Below are 17,967 nucleotides of genomic sequence, written 5' to 3' on the forward strand. Positions count from 1 at the left end.
AAAAGGCAACTTATAGTCAGGATAAAATCAATTGGCCGCTCGAGGTCAGTAAGTAAAAGTACCATAGCGACAGATATCTAATTTCTACCAACAAAGCTGTCAATATAAATTGAATCTAACAAGTAAGAAAGATAAACTGACATGACGTAACTGTAACCATCATGTTTGTTGTGATGCATAATTGGAGAGGTGTCGACAAGTGACTAATCGGTTTTGTTCCAACTACAATATCTATACCAAATGTTCTACCCGCAATTCAGGTGTTCATAGCAACACTTGAGGATTCAGATCACCAAATATGCTTTTGGACGTTGGTAAAAAACATTATACCCAGGTTTCCTCTCTAAAAGTGTCTAAAAACTACACAGACCAGGTGCTTGGGACCTGGACATCCAAGATTCAAGTACCCCAATTGCCTATACCTTCCGTTGCTTTTAAATCACCACATTTCTCCCACACATACCACTTTCCAGAGGCACGAAACAATGCTGAGCTCGTGCTTGACCTGTTCCAGAAAATGCACAACTACCAGCTGAGCGAGTCCAACCACCTGAGAGTGTCGTTTTCCAAGAGCAACATCTAACAAGAGTCACAATCAAACGATCGGCAGTGGTACCAGCCCTACGCCCTAGTCCCTTTTTGGCCAGCCAGCTCAGTGTATGACTGATGACCCGCGCGATGGTACCAGCCAGTTGCCGGCCCGTTCTACATGACGGCTGCAACGTCTTTGGCTGGCTACCTTTGAATCGCGCCCGGCTCGGAAACGCGAAAGGGGAAGCGCGCATACTTCCCCCGCTATAGGGAAGCGCAAGAAGAACCCAGCTTCCTCTCACCGAGTCCATCTCGGCGATGCGAACGAGTACACCGTGTATCCATTTCTATTTTTTCGCATCCGATTCGATAGACGCTAGGGTTTTTGACACGCCACCGTGCACACACTTGGAAAACACAAACACACGTAAAGAGAAAACAATAACGGCAAAGAAAAGGAGAGAATGATTAGGGCTGCGAACGAGAAGCATGCAAAAGAGAGGTTTGAGTCTTGTTTTCGAAAGTAAAGCGCACTAATAACGTTCAGGAGCACCTGGTGCTGGCTTTCGGGGGACGAGGAAGAAGGAGGGGCAATCGGGTGTAGGGTAGTCTGGTCCACGAGTCCAGGCGAAAGCCAGAACCGATCAGAGAGAAAGAGAGAGGAGAGGGGACGAGTGTCCTCTCGTTTAGGCGATTAGAGAAAGGAGCATTCTGAAGGGAGGAGGGAGAGACTAGGTTTAAAATGGGTACGAAGAGGGACTCGGTGAAGGGCCCTCGGCTCTTGTACAGAGTTAATCTTTAAAGTATAAGGTATATTATATATATAAATATATATATATATTATATATTTTACAACCGTGACACGCGCCAGCCGGTAGCGGCGGAGCGGCTACATACCTTCAGAAAAAAACTGAGTAACGCGTTAAGGGTTTTTAAAAGTTAAACAGGAACTGGGACCGCTGTCCCCATTTTGATCGATCAAAGAAGCACACGTCGTTGGTAGCTTGTAAGAGATTGTCGACGTTTTCGGTCGACACACGGCGACTTGCACAGTCGAGGGAGAAGCCTCTGGCGAGCGAGGATGAAAGTAGCGCGTAACAGGGATGCCCAATCACGATGACGTCAGGCCCCCGTGGGCCTGCCCGCGAGCGCCATCTGTCATTTCCACGGGGCCCCATCCGGGGCCGCGCGAACGAACGGCTTAACTGTCGGGTACTAAGATTAATCGTTAAGGCTAACGCGTCACACCGGGACCCTTAGCAGCTTTCGCTTTCGCGAGGTACCTGGCGCCGTTCCCTCGAGCCAACCAATCGATTGAGAGGGGATGGGCCGGGCGATCGTTTGAAGTCTCTCCCGCCACGCGTCCCAACCGATGCTTCTCCCGTGGGCCACCCGATCCTCATCTTTTTTTTTGTTTCATTTTTCTAAGCTGTACCTTCAGTATTCTCGGCGCCCGGGTCTCGGCCGTCGACTCTGATCGGGTTTCGCAGCTCGGCTGGCCGCGTGGCGGGATCAAGCACTATCGTACGTCGTTGCAAGGTGGTATTTTTATAATTTGTATGTTCGACGATAAGTATTAATCACACACGTACAGATACACGAACAGACGCGGAATGACACGTCCATACACGACACGCACACACATGGTAAACACGTACACGTACGTTCAGACGCAGGTTTCTTAGCTGATAGGTGCTTAGGATTGTGTAGAACCTTAATCGTAAGCAAACAAGTATAATTGACGAGGGTGGAGGCGGAGTGAACCGTTAAACATATCGCTAATTAAAAGAAGAGACAAACGAGTTTGTACATGCGTAGAGGATACTTGTATTAGTGGGGCAGATCGACGGGCAGTTCTGGAACGCCTGGAAGATGGCTCGACGCGGCGAATCCTCGCTCCCTGTGACGCGAGTGTCACTAGGCGGCCAGGCTGTTTGCCGTGTGCCGAGCCTCGTTTGGTCCGGTTGACGATTAGTTCCTGATCTCCGAGCATTCCTTTTGACAGGCGACGCAAAGAGAACGCCCCCCATAGGCGACGTAGGACGGGATGATCCGATCAGGGGTGTAACTTAGGGGAGGTCTGTTGTGTTTGAATCGTTGAACCGCTGGTGTCGTGTAAGATAATAAGGTAAATTTAACGATGAAACTATGATACACACCGTAGCCGTTAGTCCGCAGAGCGTAAATATATTATATATTATGGAGGAGAGGCCCGAGGGGATGTTTCTGGGCGATGAAAGGGGAGAGAGAACGAAGGGATACGAGTTTTGTATCGTGGAGCACAAGGAACTCGCGCGCGTGACGCACCTCCGACACACAAACACGTACACACTTGACATACACACGATCGCAGGATCGGATCCTCGTATCAAGAAGTGAAAATTATCAGTAGTGTCGTAGCGTCGTGATAAACGGGCTTCTGCTGGCCGTCATGGCGGTCCTGGTCGACTCGATCTCTCGAGATCTAGATGTGTTCAGCCTCTGGGACGTCTGACGAATCTCATGTATGTTCAGTGGCGTCGTGACGGGCCACAGATACCCGGCGATTTCTGTCTAACCGACGTTCTGTTGGAGTCAATTAAATCTTATTAATATACGTATCGATCGTAGAGAGGTAGCAGAGGGAAAGTGCGTGAAAGGGAAGCGGAAGTGGTTGGCTGCGAGAGAGAGGATTGTCGTGAGAACGGATGGGAGAGCTAGGGTTTGAACGAGTGTTGTTGCTTGAGCCAGGAGAGAAAGTGACTATGAAACCTGAGAGACGTGGTGAAGAAGCAAGAATGCTGAAGAAAACGAGAAAACTACAAAAAAATATATTTAACAAAGCGAGTGCCGGCCCGGGCAGTGTTGTTTGTGCCAAAGTAGGCTAGCCGTTAACTCTAGGGAGGGATCTCCTGGCCAGCCAAGCGAGAAAAGGTTCCTTGCGATCGTTCAGGCACTGATCTATCAATGCAAACAATCTTTTGGGCATCAGATTCTTTGAATCTTGGCTTCAGATGCTTCTAAATGGTCCTAACAACCCATTTACAGATGCTTGCAAATAGTTCTAGATAGTTTCAGACGGTTGTAAACGGTTCAAGGTGATTTTGTATATTCCCGGAAGGTATCACAAGGTTCTAGAAGGTGTCACAAGGTTTCACATATACAGTTCTTACACCTTTACATACATTTTCTGATGTTAGTAAATGTTTCTAAACACTTTCTAATGATTCCATACGTTTGCAGATGTTTGAGAATGGTTCTAAGTTATTTCTGAATGATCTGTCAGGGACAAGATCCCTTGGACGTTGGTTCTAGATCGTGTGGAGCTGAATCTCGCTGGCTGCGGGGAACAAGAGTCGACCAATCAGTAGAGACGTAGCGAGTAGCCGGCATGAGCGAAGGGGCCAGTCTTTGCATCTATGATCTGTCTTTCGAATCTCCGATATATTTACATTATTTAATCCGACGACTGCATTTATAGATTCTTACTCGGGACGCGACGAAACGCGTCCTCTGTGCGAGACGCTCGCTCGTCACACTTCAACACACTTGGTACACGAATACACGCGCATTTCATTTTCTGTTTCTCGGTTGAGATTCTTCTGTGGCTTCCGGGGAATGGGTTTGGTTCCGGTTTTTGGTTCGATTTTGATGACCAAGTGGACATTTACTCAGTCGGAGACTAAATTTGAAATCGGTCCTTCAGTTTTGGAATTGTGTTTCTAAAATTATATCATACGTGCGTTTAAAAAATAGTTAAAATATAGAGAAATTAAATACTGTAATCGCGGAAGACAGTTTTGCCTTTTATCCTTGTCAACTTGGATTCAAATGGAGGACCTAACAAAAGAATAATTTTAAAAATTCCTTAAGCAATTACAATTTTCCATTTACCAATATAACATCTTCTGCATTTATTTCTTGACCACGTATTAAAAGTTATTCCTTGACATGGTAAAGACTTGGAAAATAAATATGGATAAAAATTTTAATACTTAAAATTTCACGTGTAAGATTTTAATATTAAATATTTTTTATCATAGTTACTATAAATCTGTTAAAATCAAATTTAGTTACATTAATTGAGCAAACAATGTATTGCAGTACAGTCAGTATAATTTACCATTAATAATTAAGAAAACAATTATTAATTTAATAAGGAGTTCAAGTTCACAATTTTTTTCTATTCCAATCAACCCATTTCTAAAACCACGTACTAGATTCACGGGTAGGCTCAAAAACAATTTTCTACAATTGTCTACTTGATCATCAATTTCGTTGTTTCAACGTATTTTAGCTTTACGTGTATTCTCTTCTTAAGTATTATACAGGCTCTTTCAATTGTCTCGCGCCTCGTCTCAGAAATGCACAAAATACCTGTACCCTTTTTTCCGTGTTTGGTCCTGGTTTCCTCCACGAGGGCGCAGAAATCCTCCTTGGGCGCGAAGGGAACAGTTGAAGGCCTCCCGCACAATAGTATTTCCGGCACAATATCTCGTAATCGTACCTGAAAAGCCTGTAAGCGTTGTTCGAGTAGTAGAACTTCGGGGTTTCGTCGTTATCCGCCGCGATTCAAGTTCCATCAACCGCGTCTCATCGATCTGTGTTGATTTTACTGCCGTTCTCTAGGAATTTTCGGACACATTCCCGTTCAAACGCGAACACACACATGCTTAAACACGTCCACACGTACACAAATAGTCATGGGATTCGTAATGTCGTACCATCGTTTCGTTACGCTGCAAGAATTTTGATTTTCAAGATGAAACTGTCTAATTACAAATACAATTTATTAACCGATTTTTGGAAAAAAAATTCATACTCAAAAGTTTGTCTTTATGGCCTAACTGTTAGCATCAAGTAATCTAGTACATCCCAGTTATTATTAGTAATATTCTGTGTGCAGGAAATTTGAAAAATAATTGGAATAAAATTGCATCAATTAAATACAAAAAAGCTCGTCAATTTCCTCCTGAAAATTAGAAATTCTTATCAGCGACAACGCGCCTAACACAGCTGTTCTATTCTCACCATTTATTACAATGACAATGATTTCCACCTGTTTCGTCTGATTTGGAGTGCTCAGCTCCCTCTTTTCTGCCAAAAAAAAAAAAAATAAATTTGCAAATGAGGGACAGTAGGAAAAGCTTTAAAGAAATCAATTCGATAAGTAAAACGGGGCAGCGTTACCGTGTGGTAAATTATCTACAGGGTGTCCAGAACGAATCGCACAACTTGGTTCCATCGTAGATGGCGCTGTAGGTCAGCCTTCCTTTTTTTTCTGCTTAATACTTTCGGGAAGAATACTTTCTAAAAAGGACTGTCGTTCTCAAAATACAGCAACTGAACACAGCGACTATCGTCCCTTCAAACTTTGTCACAAAAATAATCCTCCTTTTACGTTTTAGGTTAGGCTTCGTTCATCTTCTCGAGCAACTGTTCGCAATGGTTTGACTGACAAGCGTCTGAAAGAGTTAACTTAATCTTGGAAAGGACAGAGGCACCCTGTGGACGGTTTAGATGAATTATATCTCTAGCTGGGTTGAGGGGGGGGGGCGAGGTGAGGGTTGGGATAGCCAGCACTCGCTACATGGTGTCGCAGATATTCAGGCTCCGAAATTTCTCCAGACCAACTAAACTCCTTGCGGGATTCTAGAAGAGTCGTTCTAATTATATCTAATATCAAATATATACAGAAGCGCATATTCAACGTACAACTTCCTCATATATAGACGACGTATTTTTATATATGATAGAGAAAGAGAGAGACCAATGATCGTTGAGAGAGGTCACGATGGTTTGATCATTTAAAGCGAGCGTACTGTTCAGATGGATCCCAATATGCACCGTGGACACTCCTTTCGGTTTAACCCTTTGTGGACGATGAACTAGAAGGATTATGGAGGAAGATCTTCGGAATGGAAGGGGGCAGAATAGTGTCAGGGGAAGTAGTTTGTTGAACATTGTTTAGAGAGTATCATCAGTAGGTTTTCCCATGTTTTCTCAGATGGAAGGATATATATTCGTAGCTGTGTTTATTTCCCATCATGGCGAGTCAAAAGTTTTGTCCAAGTTATTAGAAAAAAGTTAAAACAGTGGACACTCATTTTCTTCACTGACTGTGACAATCAAGTTTGCCAAGCCCCACTGAGGGGTACTAAAACGTTAACAAAGGAAAACAATTGTAAATTAGTTCTACTCGTATGAACACCCACATCAAAACCTTCCAGCGCATATATCCTTGAAAGCAGTCCATCATATTTCTCATCGAGTAATATAACCAGACAGTTCAAAAGAGTGGGACATAGGACAGAGTTTCAAGTCTGACTGCTTTCTAGATAGTGAATCCCCCAAAATTTCTCCAGTGTATATCTAATCATTCTTAGTTCGATCCAATTCAAAATTTTCATCCAAGCGGCCATTGCAAAGCTACAGACGGCGACAGCAATGGGCCCACACCCTAACCTCACTGACTGTGACAATCAACTGACCAGGGCCCACTGAGGGACACTAAAGTATTTACCAAATCTAAGAGATCGCGAACTGATTCTATCCAGCGCGAACGTTTCGATGAAAGCAACATCTTCTATGCAAAACTACTCCCTGACAGCAGCCCAGCATGGCTTGGGATAGCGATTACTCGAGTCCCAAAGGGTCGATGCTGGACCTGATCCAGAAACGATCCCTTTTCACCGATCGACACCACGAACACCCGCTATCGCGGAGGAGGGGGAGTTAGAATGACGATGATAATTGCCGAGTAAAGGGAAGATTGTTCGGACCAAGGAAATTCGGGGTCTGGTTCGAGCCACGCAGTAGACGAAGCTTAGCCTACAGAGGTTTATTAGGGACTATAAATAAACAGAGAAGGCATGTATGTACACGCTAAACGGCCAAAAACAGGCGACCACACACAGAGCCAGACACACGTTCTAAACACTCACAGAACACACGCTCACACACACTATGTATATCTCCTACTATATATATATTTGATATATCGCATTGTAACAGGTGTGTCCAAAAGTGCGCAGCGGCTGCATCCCAATAATCTATATTTTATTAATAACTGATAAGTCTAGGATTAACGACGTTACAGTTTATGTAATGATTTAGAAGAGAAGATTAGTCTATTATATATGAATATATTGTAAATGCGCGGTAGGGACACGGGAGGAGTGCTAACGCAGAGGAAGGAGACTCGCGCGCATTACGCGAAGCGACACAGTTGGAGAAAGAGAACAAATGGAAGGAAGGGAGAGAGAGAGAGAAAGAGAGAGAGAGAGAGAGAGAGGGTGAGAGTGAACGCGAGTGAATGTGTCGAGCGAATGGGCGGTGTTTTAATTGAAGTTATCGGTGAACACGTGTAAAATAATATATCTTTCGAGTTCAGGATGGTCTGCTTGCCTAATCGGGGCCTTAGGCGTCGTTCAAATTGAGGTTAGCTCTGGATCAGCGCCAAGATCGTCCCTCTGCAGGTCGATGGTTGTCGTTGGAAGTGGGAAAGGGACGATCTCGAGCTGTTCGACGATACTTTTCTCCGTGGTGGTGGACGTTAAGGTAGGGTATCGCGAGGGGGACGCGATCTAAGCAGTTCGCAACAGGCTGACAGGATGATAGGGACACGTGGGTGTCGATTGTTGACATAGGTGAATGTTTCTGTTTTCCCACGAGGCGGGAGCATTTAAAAGACACACAGGGTGAAGCACAGCGCGAAGGAAGACGAAATACGACTTCCTCCGTGAGGGATCGAGACCAATTGGGTCTTCGTAGATGCAAGATAGGCAACGTCAGGAGTATCACGGTGAAAGTCGTCGCGTTGGGCCAGTCCCAAAGTACTTCCCGGGCCCCTCGATTCTTCAGCCTTGGGCCAGTGTTCAGGAATTTCAAATGTTCCCCTTGAGAGGATACACTCTAGGTTCAGTGTCCCTAGAAACTCGACATATCACCCGCAACAAAACTGATTGCCATCTTCACTGAGTTTTGGTTCTAGAAGAGGACACTTTGGGACCGTACCAACGCTTCGTCGTTTGTCTGTTCTTTCCCCAGCAGATCGATGGGTTTCTGATGAGATTGTTCCATGGTGTGCCTGTTGAACCGAGTGATTCCGTGATTTTCTTGCCTGCTTTTCTCTTCCATGGAAATCGCACGTTAGAGTTTAAACTCGCCCATGGGAGCTCGTCGAGGAACCAAGAGATCAATTCCCACGTGACCAGCGGACGAGCTCCTCTACCCCACCCATAGAGACCCGACGTAAGGCGTCAAGACGAAGCAGGTGTCTCGATCACGTCGACTTCTATTGATCGTTGGTCGTTAATTGGTCGTTTATAATCGCTGTTGTTGTAACGTCGATATGTATTGCCAAAACGAAAGTAGAGGGAATGGAGGGGTGATGTTAAGGCGAATCCGATTGACAGGAAACGGTAGAAGGAAACTGCTCGAGCCCCAACGTGACGACAACCCACCGAAAGACCCCTAAAAAATGAACACGGAACAAACGATAATGAAACTGAGAACGAGGATGTGTCCTCGACTTAGGCGCGAATCGATCCAACTTTAAGGTGGAGAAGCGTTAAAATTGGCGAGGTTAGGTCGCGAGAAGACGTAGAGAATTATCTAAGGTGTAGTTGTTAAGTCGACGAACAAAGCAAACAAGATAAAAAAAAGTCGCAAGCTGTAAACACAAATGATAATGGAAAAAACAATTGTAGCGTGTTAGACTCGTGTAGTAGCCCCACCCCCACTTTCTAATTAAGCCTCCAGAAAAAAAAAACTTAACGAGTACTATGTATAGTTAAACGACAATCACTCGACTCTCTGTATCGATATATAATTTGATGACGAGGAAAGCGAATCCCTGAGCCGTCGAAAAAAGCTGCTGCGAAATCTTCTTTTTAATTTTAGTTGGCCGTCTCTTTCTTCTTCGAGTTCGTTTCGCGTTCTTGCCTGCTTCTGTGAAAAGTGGTCTTTCGATGATTTCCTTTCACGAGTATTTCAGCAGCATTAAAGGCAGACCTCTGTTTCTGTGTTCCGAAGGATCTGCGCCTCTTTTCAAGCAGCCTTGTGATTTCTGTTTTCGTGGAAAACGAAGAGGGTCTGTCGGTTCTCGAGTTCTCTTCGCCCAGTTTGCCCCACTTTCGTTCACCTTCTCTTCCAGTCGTTCTTCGTTCCGCCCCGAGATGGCAGTCGCGATTCTGCGCACACCCGCGCGCAAAGGTCCATGGGAATGGCGAGGAATCGCGTCAGGTCGATCGTAGGGTTCAGTATTCAGGTCGAAGAGAGACAGAGTCTTGTGTTGATGACGTGTTCAGGCCAGGTTACCAGAGAGACGAACAAAATCGAGATAGAAGAATTGCATTGCAAGTCACAATCAGCTCGCCTCCGGCAAAGACAAATCATTTTCTTCTGTTTTTGTACGACGAACGAGAGAACAATGTAGGAGGAGATCAATTGTCAGAGCGGGCGCATTACGGTTAAGGTCTTTCTAGTAAGTTCGGCGATTAGTGATTAGTTGTGTCACCCGAACACCGTACCAGGCTGAAGAGGTTAGTGGAATTATGGTAAATTGTTCATGTGCACCGATGCACCGTTAAACGAGACAGAGACTAGGTAGAATCGTTTCTGGTCGTTCGATCGCTCGTTATTGAATTGTACGCTGTTCTAGCAGGTTTGATGATGTTTGGGTGAGATTTGCTGGTTTCGGTGTTGAAAGGGATTTTCTTAGTATCCTTTTAAATAGTTGTTTCGAGTTGCATGGTGTTTGGACCAACTGTTCAGTCAAACTTGTGGACACAGTTCTAGAATTAGACAAAGCGATGAGCAGGTTTCAATTTAAGCAGCTATGAAGCTCTCAATTCAGAGTTGAAAACAAAGTGATACCGGTTTTGAGAAATTCTCAATATCCACCTCTAATAAGTACCAACAGAATCTGAATCTTCAAAAATAAGCAGAAGGCCAGTTGCATTTAATAAACAATCTCAACCTTCAAAATTAAACAAGAAATTGAATTAGCTCTCAGAAATTCTCAGCTTTTAGAATAAAAAAAGGAAGTCTAATCGAATCTAAATTCGCAATAGATCCAGAACCAGCGCCTTTCATCACCGAGCCACCCAAATACTCCGAAAAAGATGCAGGTCCTAGGGTAAAATTAAGGTTGATCTACTTGGCACTGGTTCGATCAATGTATAGTTCAATGTCGATCGACGATTCCTACGAAGCATTTACACCGACGCTCGCGTAATTCACCGTTTGCATTTATACACGCCCAAACTCACGCGCACACACACCGGCATCCAACCAAACACATCCGCCACACCCATACCAGACAAAGACATTCTGTCGAATTGTAGGCACAATCGCTCTTCCACGTGTCTTCTTTCGGCACGACGCGATTTATTATACACGATTTACTACTACGATTTTTATACCTCAATTACGGAGACACCCCCCCGCGGAAAGTATTTTCTGAATTACGCAAGTTTTCTGCGCGACCAGGCCCAGAAGTGTCGTTCCCTGCGCGATCCTTTTCGCTCATTTGTCCCCTGAACGCGTGAAATTGTTCAACAAAAATCATACGAATTGACTAGTCGTGTTTAGTAAACATGGTGGGGGAGAAATTTCGAGCGGAAAAGGGCAGAGAAAACCTTTCAGCACGCTGGAATGTCTGAATTTCGCCGCGTAAACAACGGAGCCTCACTTATGGGCCCAGTGTTTTCGATGTCTTTCACGCGTCTCGCGACGCGAGCGCCCTCCCCCCACCCCCCGTCCCCACTTTGAGCGACCATTCGTGATCGTTATTTAATCCGTGCGTCCGTCACGACTTCCGGTAATCTTAATCGATCGCGTCACCCTACTTTCTTAATTCTACAACGTTCTTTTACAATTCTTTCGTGTTTTTTTTTTCTCTTTGGTTTTTAATCGCCCACGATTACTGCTACTATTATTATTACCACTACTACTTTTAAATCGTCAGCGTTCGTTATTATTAACCTAGCGCTTAATTATTATTATTACTATTATTACTCATTATTATTCCCTAGTTCGTACCCTTTACTATTTCTATTATTACTACACACACTACTATTACTACTATGTTTTTTTTTTTAATTTTTAATTTTCTAACTCCTAGACGTACGTTAATTAAACGACGCGTTCAGTTCCCGGCGTTGGGGTCACGAGACCCTCCGAAGAAAAACGGACTCCCGCCGCAGAGCACGAGCTTAGTTTTTAAAAAGTGAACAAGCGGAAGCACAAGAAAAAAAATCGAGAAAAAAAGAGGAGCACACAGACACACACACACACACACACAGTTACACAGAAAGGAGACACACGTACAAGAGACACGCGTACGCGACAATTTGTACGATCGAGCGTTCGCTCGTTTTAGTTTGGACCGTTACTTTAGGCTCGTTAATTTTTATTAATCGGCGCTACAATTATTATTGTTTACAATCTATGCAGCTGTTCCCTTTCTGTCGCTCTCACATATTTTTTTTTCGATTTCTTCGCTTCATTTCTACGTAGTAACTATATTCTATGCCATCCTCTCTCACTATCTTTCTTACTTTCTGTCTCTCTCTCTTTTTCTATTCTACTCTCTCTTTTTCTCTCTCTCTCTCACTCTCTCTCTCTCTGTCTCTCTCTCTCTCTCACTCAATACGTGCTTCGTATACCTTTATACTACTACTTCTTACTCTTATCACTATTACTCTTACTATATCGTCTCTACTACTATATTATCTATCTATTACTATTACTACTAGTAGCGCTACTATTTCCGCCTATCGACTGTGCTGATGTAAATTGCTCGATTTCGTCGACAAGAATTCAAAGAAATATTTGTGTTCATTCATATTGGTAAAGTATTAGTTAAATCCAACACTTTCGTGGCTATTTGTTCGAAGGGAATGAGAAGACATCCAGCTTAAATCGTCATTTTTTGATAAGTAGACGTGGACAGTGACAGTAATAGTCGGAACGAAGTTGATTGGCGGCTAAAGGCCACCGAGGAGCAGTTACCCCCACCATACTGTCTGGATACTCCTACCATTCGAGCACTCGCGTCCGCGCAGGCGCGACCACGCCCCCTCCGCCGTATGTCGCGGAAGTGGGGCCTGCGCCAAGCGCGATGCATGGCGTGAAAACTGGTCTTGAGCGGCCAGTTGATTTTGTTCCGACTATAGCGACGTATTACTGCGTCAGAGCCATCGAAAGTGTTCGCGAAATTTTTACAGAAGCGTGTGAGTGTTACTTTAAAGGTCAGTATACTTTTAAAACTGATCAGAGCCGATCACAGTCATCGATTCAAGTTTCAATCAGGAATATTTCTTCTTTTAATTTCACAAAAAAATCTTTTCCAATTTTGTTTCCAAATCAATTCTCTTCGTAGAACCCTTTGCAACCCTATTTAGTTTTCTCCCCTCGATCTGGATCAGAGTAACAGTCTCGGACCTCTAATATTTTTGTTAAAACTTCCGGTAACGACGCAGACCGTTGAAATAAAAATTGTGTAGAGGGTTGCACAGGGCGATCGACCAATTTTTTTACTCGACGAAATCGTGGCGGCTTAATTTTCTACCACTCACTGTGAACCATCGTGATTTTTACAATGTTCTTTAGTTTCTCGCCTCATGCTCGCCGACGTTTATTCCTGTCCACAACCCCTCGCGCGTTCATCAACCCCCCACCCTCCCAACCCCCCCCCCAGGATCGCGAGTCGGTGTGAAACGATGCAGTCGACTGATAATCCGTATTCTGAGGCTTTGTGTTCATTTCTCGACCCGTTTTCGAGCGTACTCTATCCGAGGACACTGTATCTTTCTGTCTGTATCCGCGGGTTCCGTTTACACATGCCATTTTCCTGTCTGGGGGAAATACCACCCGAGTGTCGAAGGAAGGGAAGGAAACAAAGAGAAACAAAATAAGAAACACGATGACCCCCCGAGATCATTTGCTAGCGAGCGGGCAAAGAACTATACCGTATACATATAGCCGATTTGTGAAGAAGAAAAAAAAAAGCAAAATGAATGGAAAGATAAATAAACCTGTCCGTTTTTTGTGTTCTTTCTGTCTGTGTGTCCAACTACCTAACCCACCCCCACTCTCCCCTTTTCTTGTACTATTCGGAGGACTGGCGTAAGAAATTTCGACTGATTTTCTATTGCTTCAATTCTGCTAAAAAATAATAAATGGTAATTTCTGCTTGATATTTTTTTTCTCTTCTTAAGTCAATCAGGGATTTTGGAATCCCAGTGTTTCTTTATAAATTAATTACAGTTTATTAATTTGGATTTTGGATTCATTAAGGACTTTAATGAATCCACTTAATTATTTAAGTATATTACATTTCATTATTACAATTGTAGTTTTTAAAATGGAATAGCTCGGTGCATTATTTTTATAAAATGCTCACACATTTCAACGAAAATTCTCACACCGTCCTTCTCTTCGATCATTTTTCATTTCGCTAATCGTCCTTGCTAATTTTTCTGTTTTTTTTTTTTAGATCATCAGTAGATTTTCCGCGGCACGTCAAATATATTTCGTTTTCGATTAAAAAAAAAGAAGAAGGAAAAACACACGTACACCTCTGTATCGCAAAACAATCGACGTATCAGGGTTCTTTCGCGACTGAAACGCTTTCACTGAATATTCTTTACCTTTATTCCAAAATTTTCTGTCTCTCTAAACCAACTCTTCAACCTTTATGAAATTCGCACGAAACCGAATCTTTTTTTCACTCAGGTGCAAAGCGACAGCCGAAATTACAAAATTGGATCCCCTGATTCCAAAATTTTTATTTCGCCAAAATTCCAATTTCCGTAACTTTTAGAAATACTGTCTAAGACCTAGAGAGCATATTGTCTAAGTCTAAAATCGAGAATACGAATTGTAAAATAAAGTAAACCTAAAGTAAAAGATTAATGATAACAGTAGCCAAGGGCAGAAGCTGCTTTCTGACTGATAGAGGATTTCCGAGCGGAGTTTTTTCGAGCGTTCGATTCTTTTAGTTTTTAAAAATTCCTCTTCCGTTGAAGAATGCCCGACTGCGCGTTTAAGCGCCGGCTGACTGGACTTTCGAGAGCTTCGAAAACTTGCTTGCTCACGCATTTTTCGTCCTCGTCGCGCTTTTCGGGACTTCCCCCCTCGAAACCTCGACTCTTCCGACATCTCCCCGGAGCTGTTAAAGCGCCGCGGCGACGATTTGCAAGTTGTGAATTTTTATGAGCACCGAAAGCTCGAGCGGAGAAAAAGGGCAAATAGGGGTTGTTGTGTGTGTACCGTATTTAAATGAATTCGTTAAAATTTGCTTGCCCGCCTTTATCAGGATTTCAAAGGGCTTTTTCAGAGGGCACGTTCACGACGGCGGATCGCGCCGAGGAAGCCAGAGAATATATTTAAATTTCGCTATTTGCGGACGTGAACGTGGACCACGGGTCGTTTGGAAAGGGAGCGTTGCTTCTTTTAAACTGTTAACGCGACGAAATTTTGTCAGGGCTCGGCGTAAAGCGCAATTCAGTGTTATTTCCGCGGAAACTGAAATTAATGGCGATTTTGAAAATGGAGAGGCGAACGAGGAAGGGGAAATAATTTTAAAAACGATTATTCTTAATTCTGATTAGACAGATTTAAATAAACTGTGTTACTGAGCAGAATTTCAAAGTCTGAATGTAAATAAAATTGATTGGAAATTTTAAATTTAATCCAAATTAAATTGAAACTCACAACTGAAACTGAATAAAAATTCTCCATCGAATTGAAGTATTTATTAGTTAGTGATTTTAAAGAAACTAAATTAAAAAATTATTTAAGCGACTCCTTCTTCGTTACATTTACTGCAAGAACAGAGATTTACCTAGTGAATAATTGGGCGGAATATACTGCTTCCAAAGAAACTAGAAAAATAAAATTCAAGAGCAAAATATTTTAAACTTTATTTAATTCACAAAAGCCTACCAACGCACGAAGAAGCAAGCACGTTTCCCCCCCGAAGAAGAAACGAATCTCTCGACTTGCAGCAAGTAGTGTAACGCTTCCGGAAGAATCCGGATCTGTGATGCCAGATCGGGGACGGGTTCCCTCGAGAATTTCCCCCACCTTGCGCACACTACGCCGGAGCAGCGTGTCCGTGAGCTCGGCGCTTCGGAGTCCAACTCACGGACACGCAGCTCCGGCGTAGTGTGCGCGAGGTGGGGGAAATTCTCGAGGGAACCCGCTCCTAATCTGGCATCACAGATCCGGATAGGTCGAGAGTCGAAACAGCCAAAGTCCCGAGGACCGCAGTCGAGGAGGAGAACGATTCTATTGCGCACAAGCTCGCCCAGAACAATCGTTAGGAATCGTGCCTAGATATTTAAACCGCGTATTCTATGGGATCAACGTGATTACATTATTAGGGTCTGATGAGAGTGAACGTGAGAAAGGGAGTATGAAAGTGAGGGAGAGAAAGGAGAGAAGAGCGAGAGGCATACATGGGAGAACAGAGTGGACACCGTCGAGCTAGAAAAAGTCTCTGCGCGCGACCGGACCATGGTCTGGGTCCGCGGATCGTGGATCGCTTGGAGCATCACGCACGGGGTGGCTTGCCGGCATCGGCGAGCTGAAGCGAATCGATCGCAGCGATAATTTATTTATTCGACGAAAATACTGTGGTGATTGAGGGGGTGGATGGTTAAAGTTGATGGGAAGTATGATTAAATAAGAGATATTAAAGGGTGGGGTCCTGTTGACATTTATCGGGGGATTTAGTGTTGGCGAGTGACATTGTTTATTGGGAGCGACGAGTTCGGGGCTTTCACGAGTTTCGCTGACTTAATTGGATAATTTCGTTCGGATGCTTTCGCTGCGATCGCGACAGTATTTTTGACGAGCTGATACTCTGCTGTCGCTGTTGCTGACGCGCGTTTCTGAGACGTCGGGGATCATTTGCGGCCTCCATCGGTGAATGTGTTTGTTTATTGAAATTTGAGAAAATTGCAGTGTGGGAAATAATATTTTTTTTGCAGTTTCGAACATACAATTCTGCAGCTTGGTAATTTTAAAGATTTTCGTTTGCGCTAAGGGGTGAGATAACGAGTGCATAAAGTGTAACAGAAGGTCGTAGTAATTAATTTGTGCGGGGAATAGGTGGAGGTGGTGTGGAGCATTTGTTGGATCAATTGATAAATAATTCACGGTGGATGCTGCTCTTGTCCCTGACAGGCCTGTGACCATTAATGGTACTATCATTTTGTACTGTCAACCATAGAGCAGCATAAACTAAAATCTATTTACTTAGTAGCACTTTATAATTTTGTATCTCATATATTCTGTTCCACTTGTACTTATAGCGATTCGTATATCTAAATGTAGCTCTTACATCTGTCTCTGTATACTATATACATGCTATATATATACTCTTGTCTCGATGTATGTACATGTACTGTACCCTTTTTCATTTTTCTATCCTCTGAAGACTTTCTTTTCCAGCACGAGCTTTCTTTAAAAAAAAAACAGAAAAGGAAAAAGAAGGAGATAAATCACACGAAAGGTAGACATTCATTTAATTAAGTCTTTTTTTTTTCTTTTACTCTAATGAATCGAGAGGTGTAAAAGTTTAAGTTCCCATTGGTGACAGAATATTTTACTCTCCTAAATAGAATTTTAGAATAGAATTTTAATTTTTTAAGTAGACGTAAATTTTTCCAAGTGTCTTGCGCTCCATCGATGCCACCTTTCTCATTACGTCTCCGCATTTCTCTGCCCCCACTAATTTTTCTTCCAGCTCAGAATCGATCACCAACATTTCGCTACTCTACTGCCTATCATCGTCTTCCTCTTCGTCGACTCACCAACGGCCTACTACTGCTACTACTATCGATACTTTGTACAAATACTCTTTCCAACGAGGAACCATCGTTGGGACAAAAATTTCGGGGAATTCAGACTTGAAAGTAATTTTAAACATGCCTTACAGTTCAGAAGACTTTCGATCGCTTTTTTGGAGAATTTCGGTTTCAATGGTGGGCTCCTTTTTGTACAAATCTTTCTACTCTACAACTGCTGTCAGTGTCACTCGAAGCGACCTTTTCGTTGCGTAAAACTTCACTGTGACATTCCTCTGTTGTTGTCGATTCAATTCTCTGTCTTCCATCGTCCGAGTGAAAAATGAAATTCAGGAAACTAATTTTAATCGAGTAAAAGTAGTGAATAATTGAAATTCCTGAACTGCGGAATTTTATTTCTGTTGATATTCATTAGGGTCAGAAAAATACACTTTCACGACCATAGAAGCTACTACAAAAGATGTATCTCTGAATATTTCATTTGCACTTGCTACTGTAACATCAGAAATAAGTTGAGAAAATTTAGATCATTGAGCAAAGCATATTACTTTCAGGAAATTGTATTTAATCATGATAAGAAATCAGAAAAATGAAACAAACTTTATTTCCGAGGTAGCAATGTAGCTTAAATAAA

General features: G+C 43.1%; 1 protein-coding gene across 12 annotated transcripts in view; it reads left to right on the plus strand.

Annotated features, from left to right (window-relative positions):
- The window catches only part of Heph (polypyrimidine tract-binding protein 1 heph), a 793,543-nt gene extending 776,623 nt beyond the window's left edge, over positions 1-16,920 (plus strand). For all 12 annotated transcript variants that reach the window (XM_076827760.1, XM_076827759.1, XM_076827762.1 and 9 more), the window contains one exon: positions 515-16,920. In XM_076827760.1, the coding sequence (XP_076683875.1) occupies positions 515-583 (69 nt within the window). In that variant the 3' untranslated portion in view covers positions 584-16,920. The remainder of the gene's footprint in view (positions 1-514) is intronic.
- The last annotated feature ends 1,047 nt before the right edge of the window (positions 16,921-17,967 follow it).

Source organism: Andrena cerasifolii, chromosome 15 (genome assembly GCF_050908995.1).
Source record: "Andrena cerasifolii isolate SP2316 chromosome 15, iyAndCera1_principal, whole genome shotgun sequence".
NCBI classification, from domain to species: domain Eukaryota; kingdom Metazoa; phylum Arthropoda; class Insecta; order Hymenoptera; family Andrenidae; genus Andrena; species Andrena cerasifolii.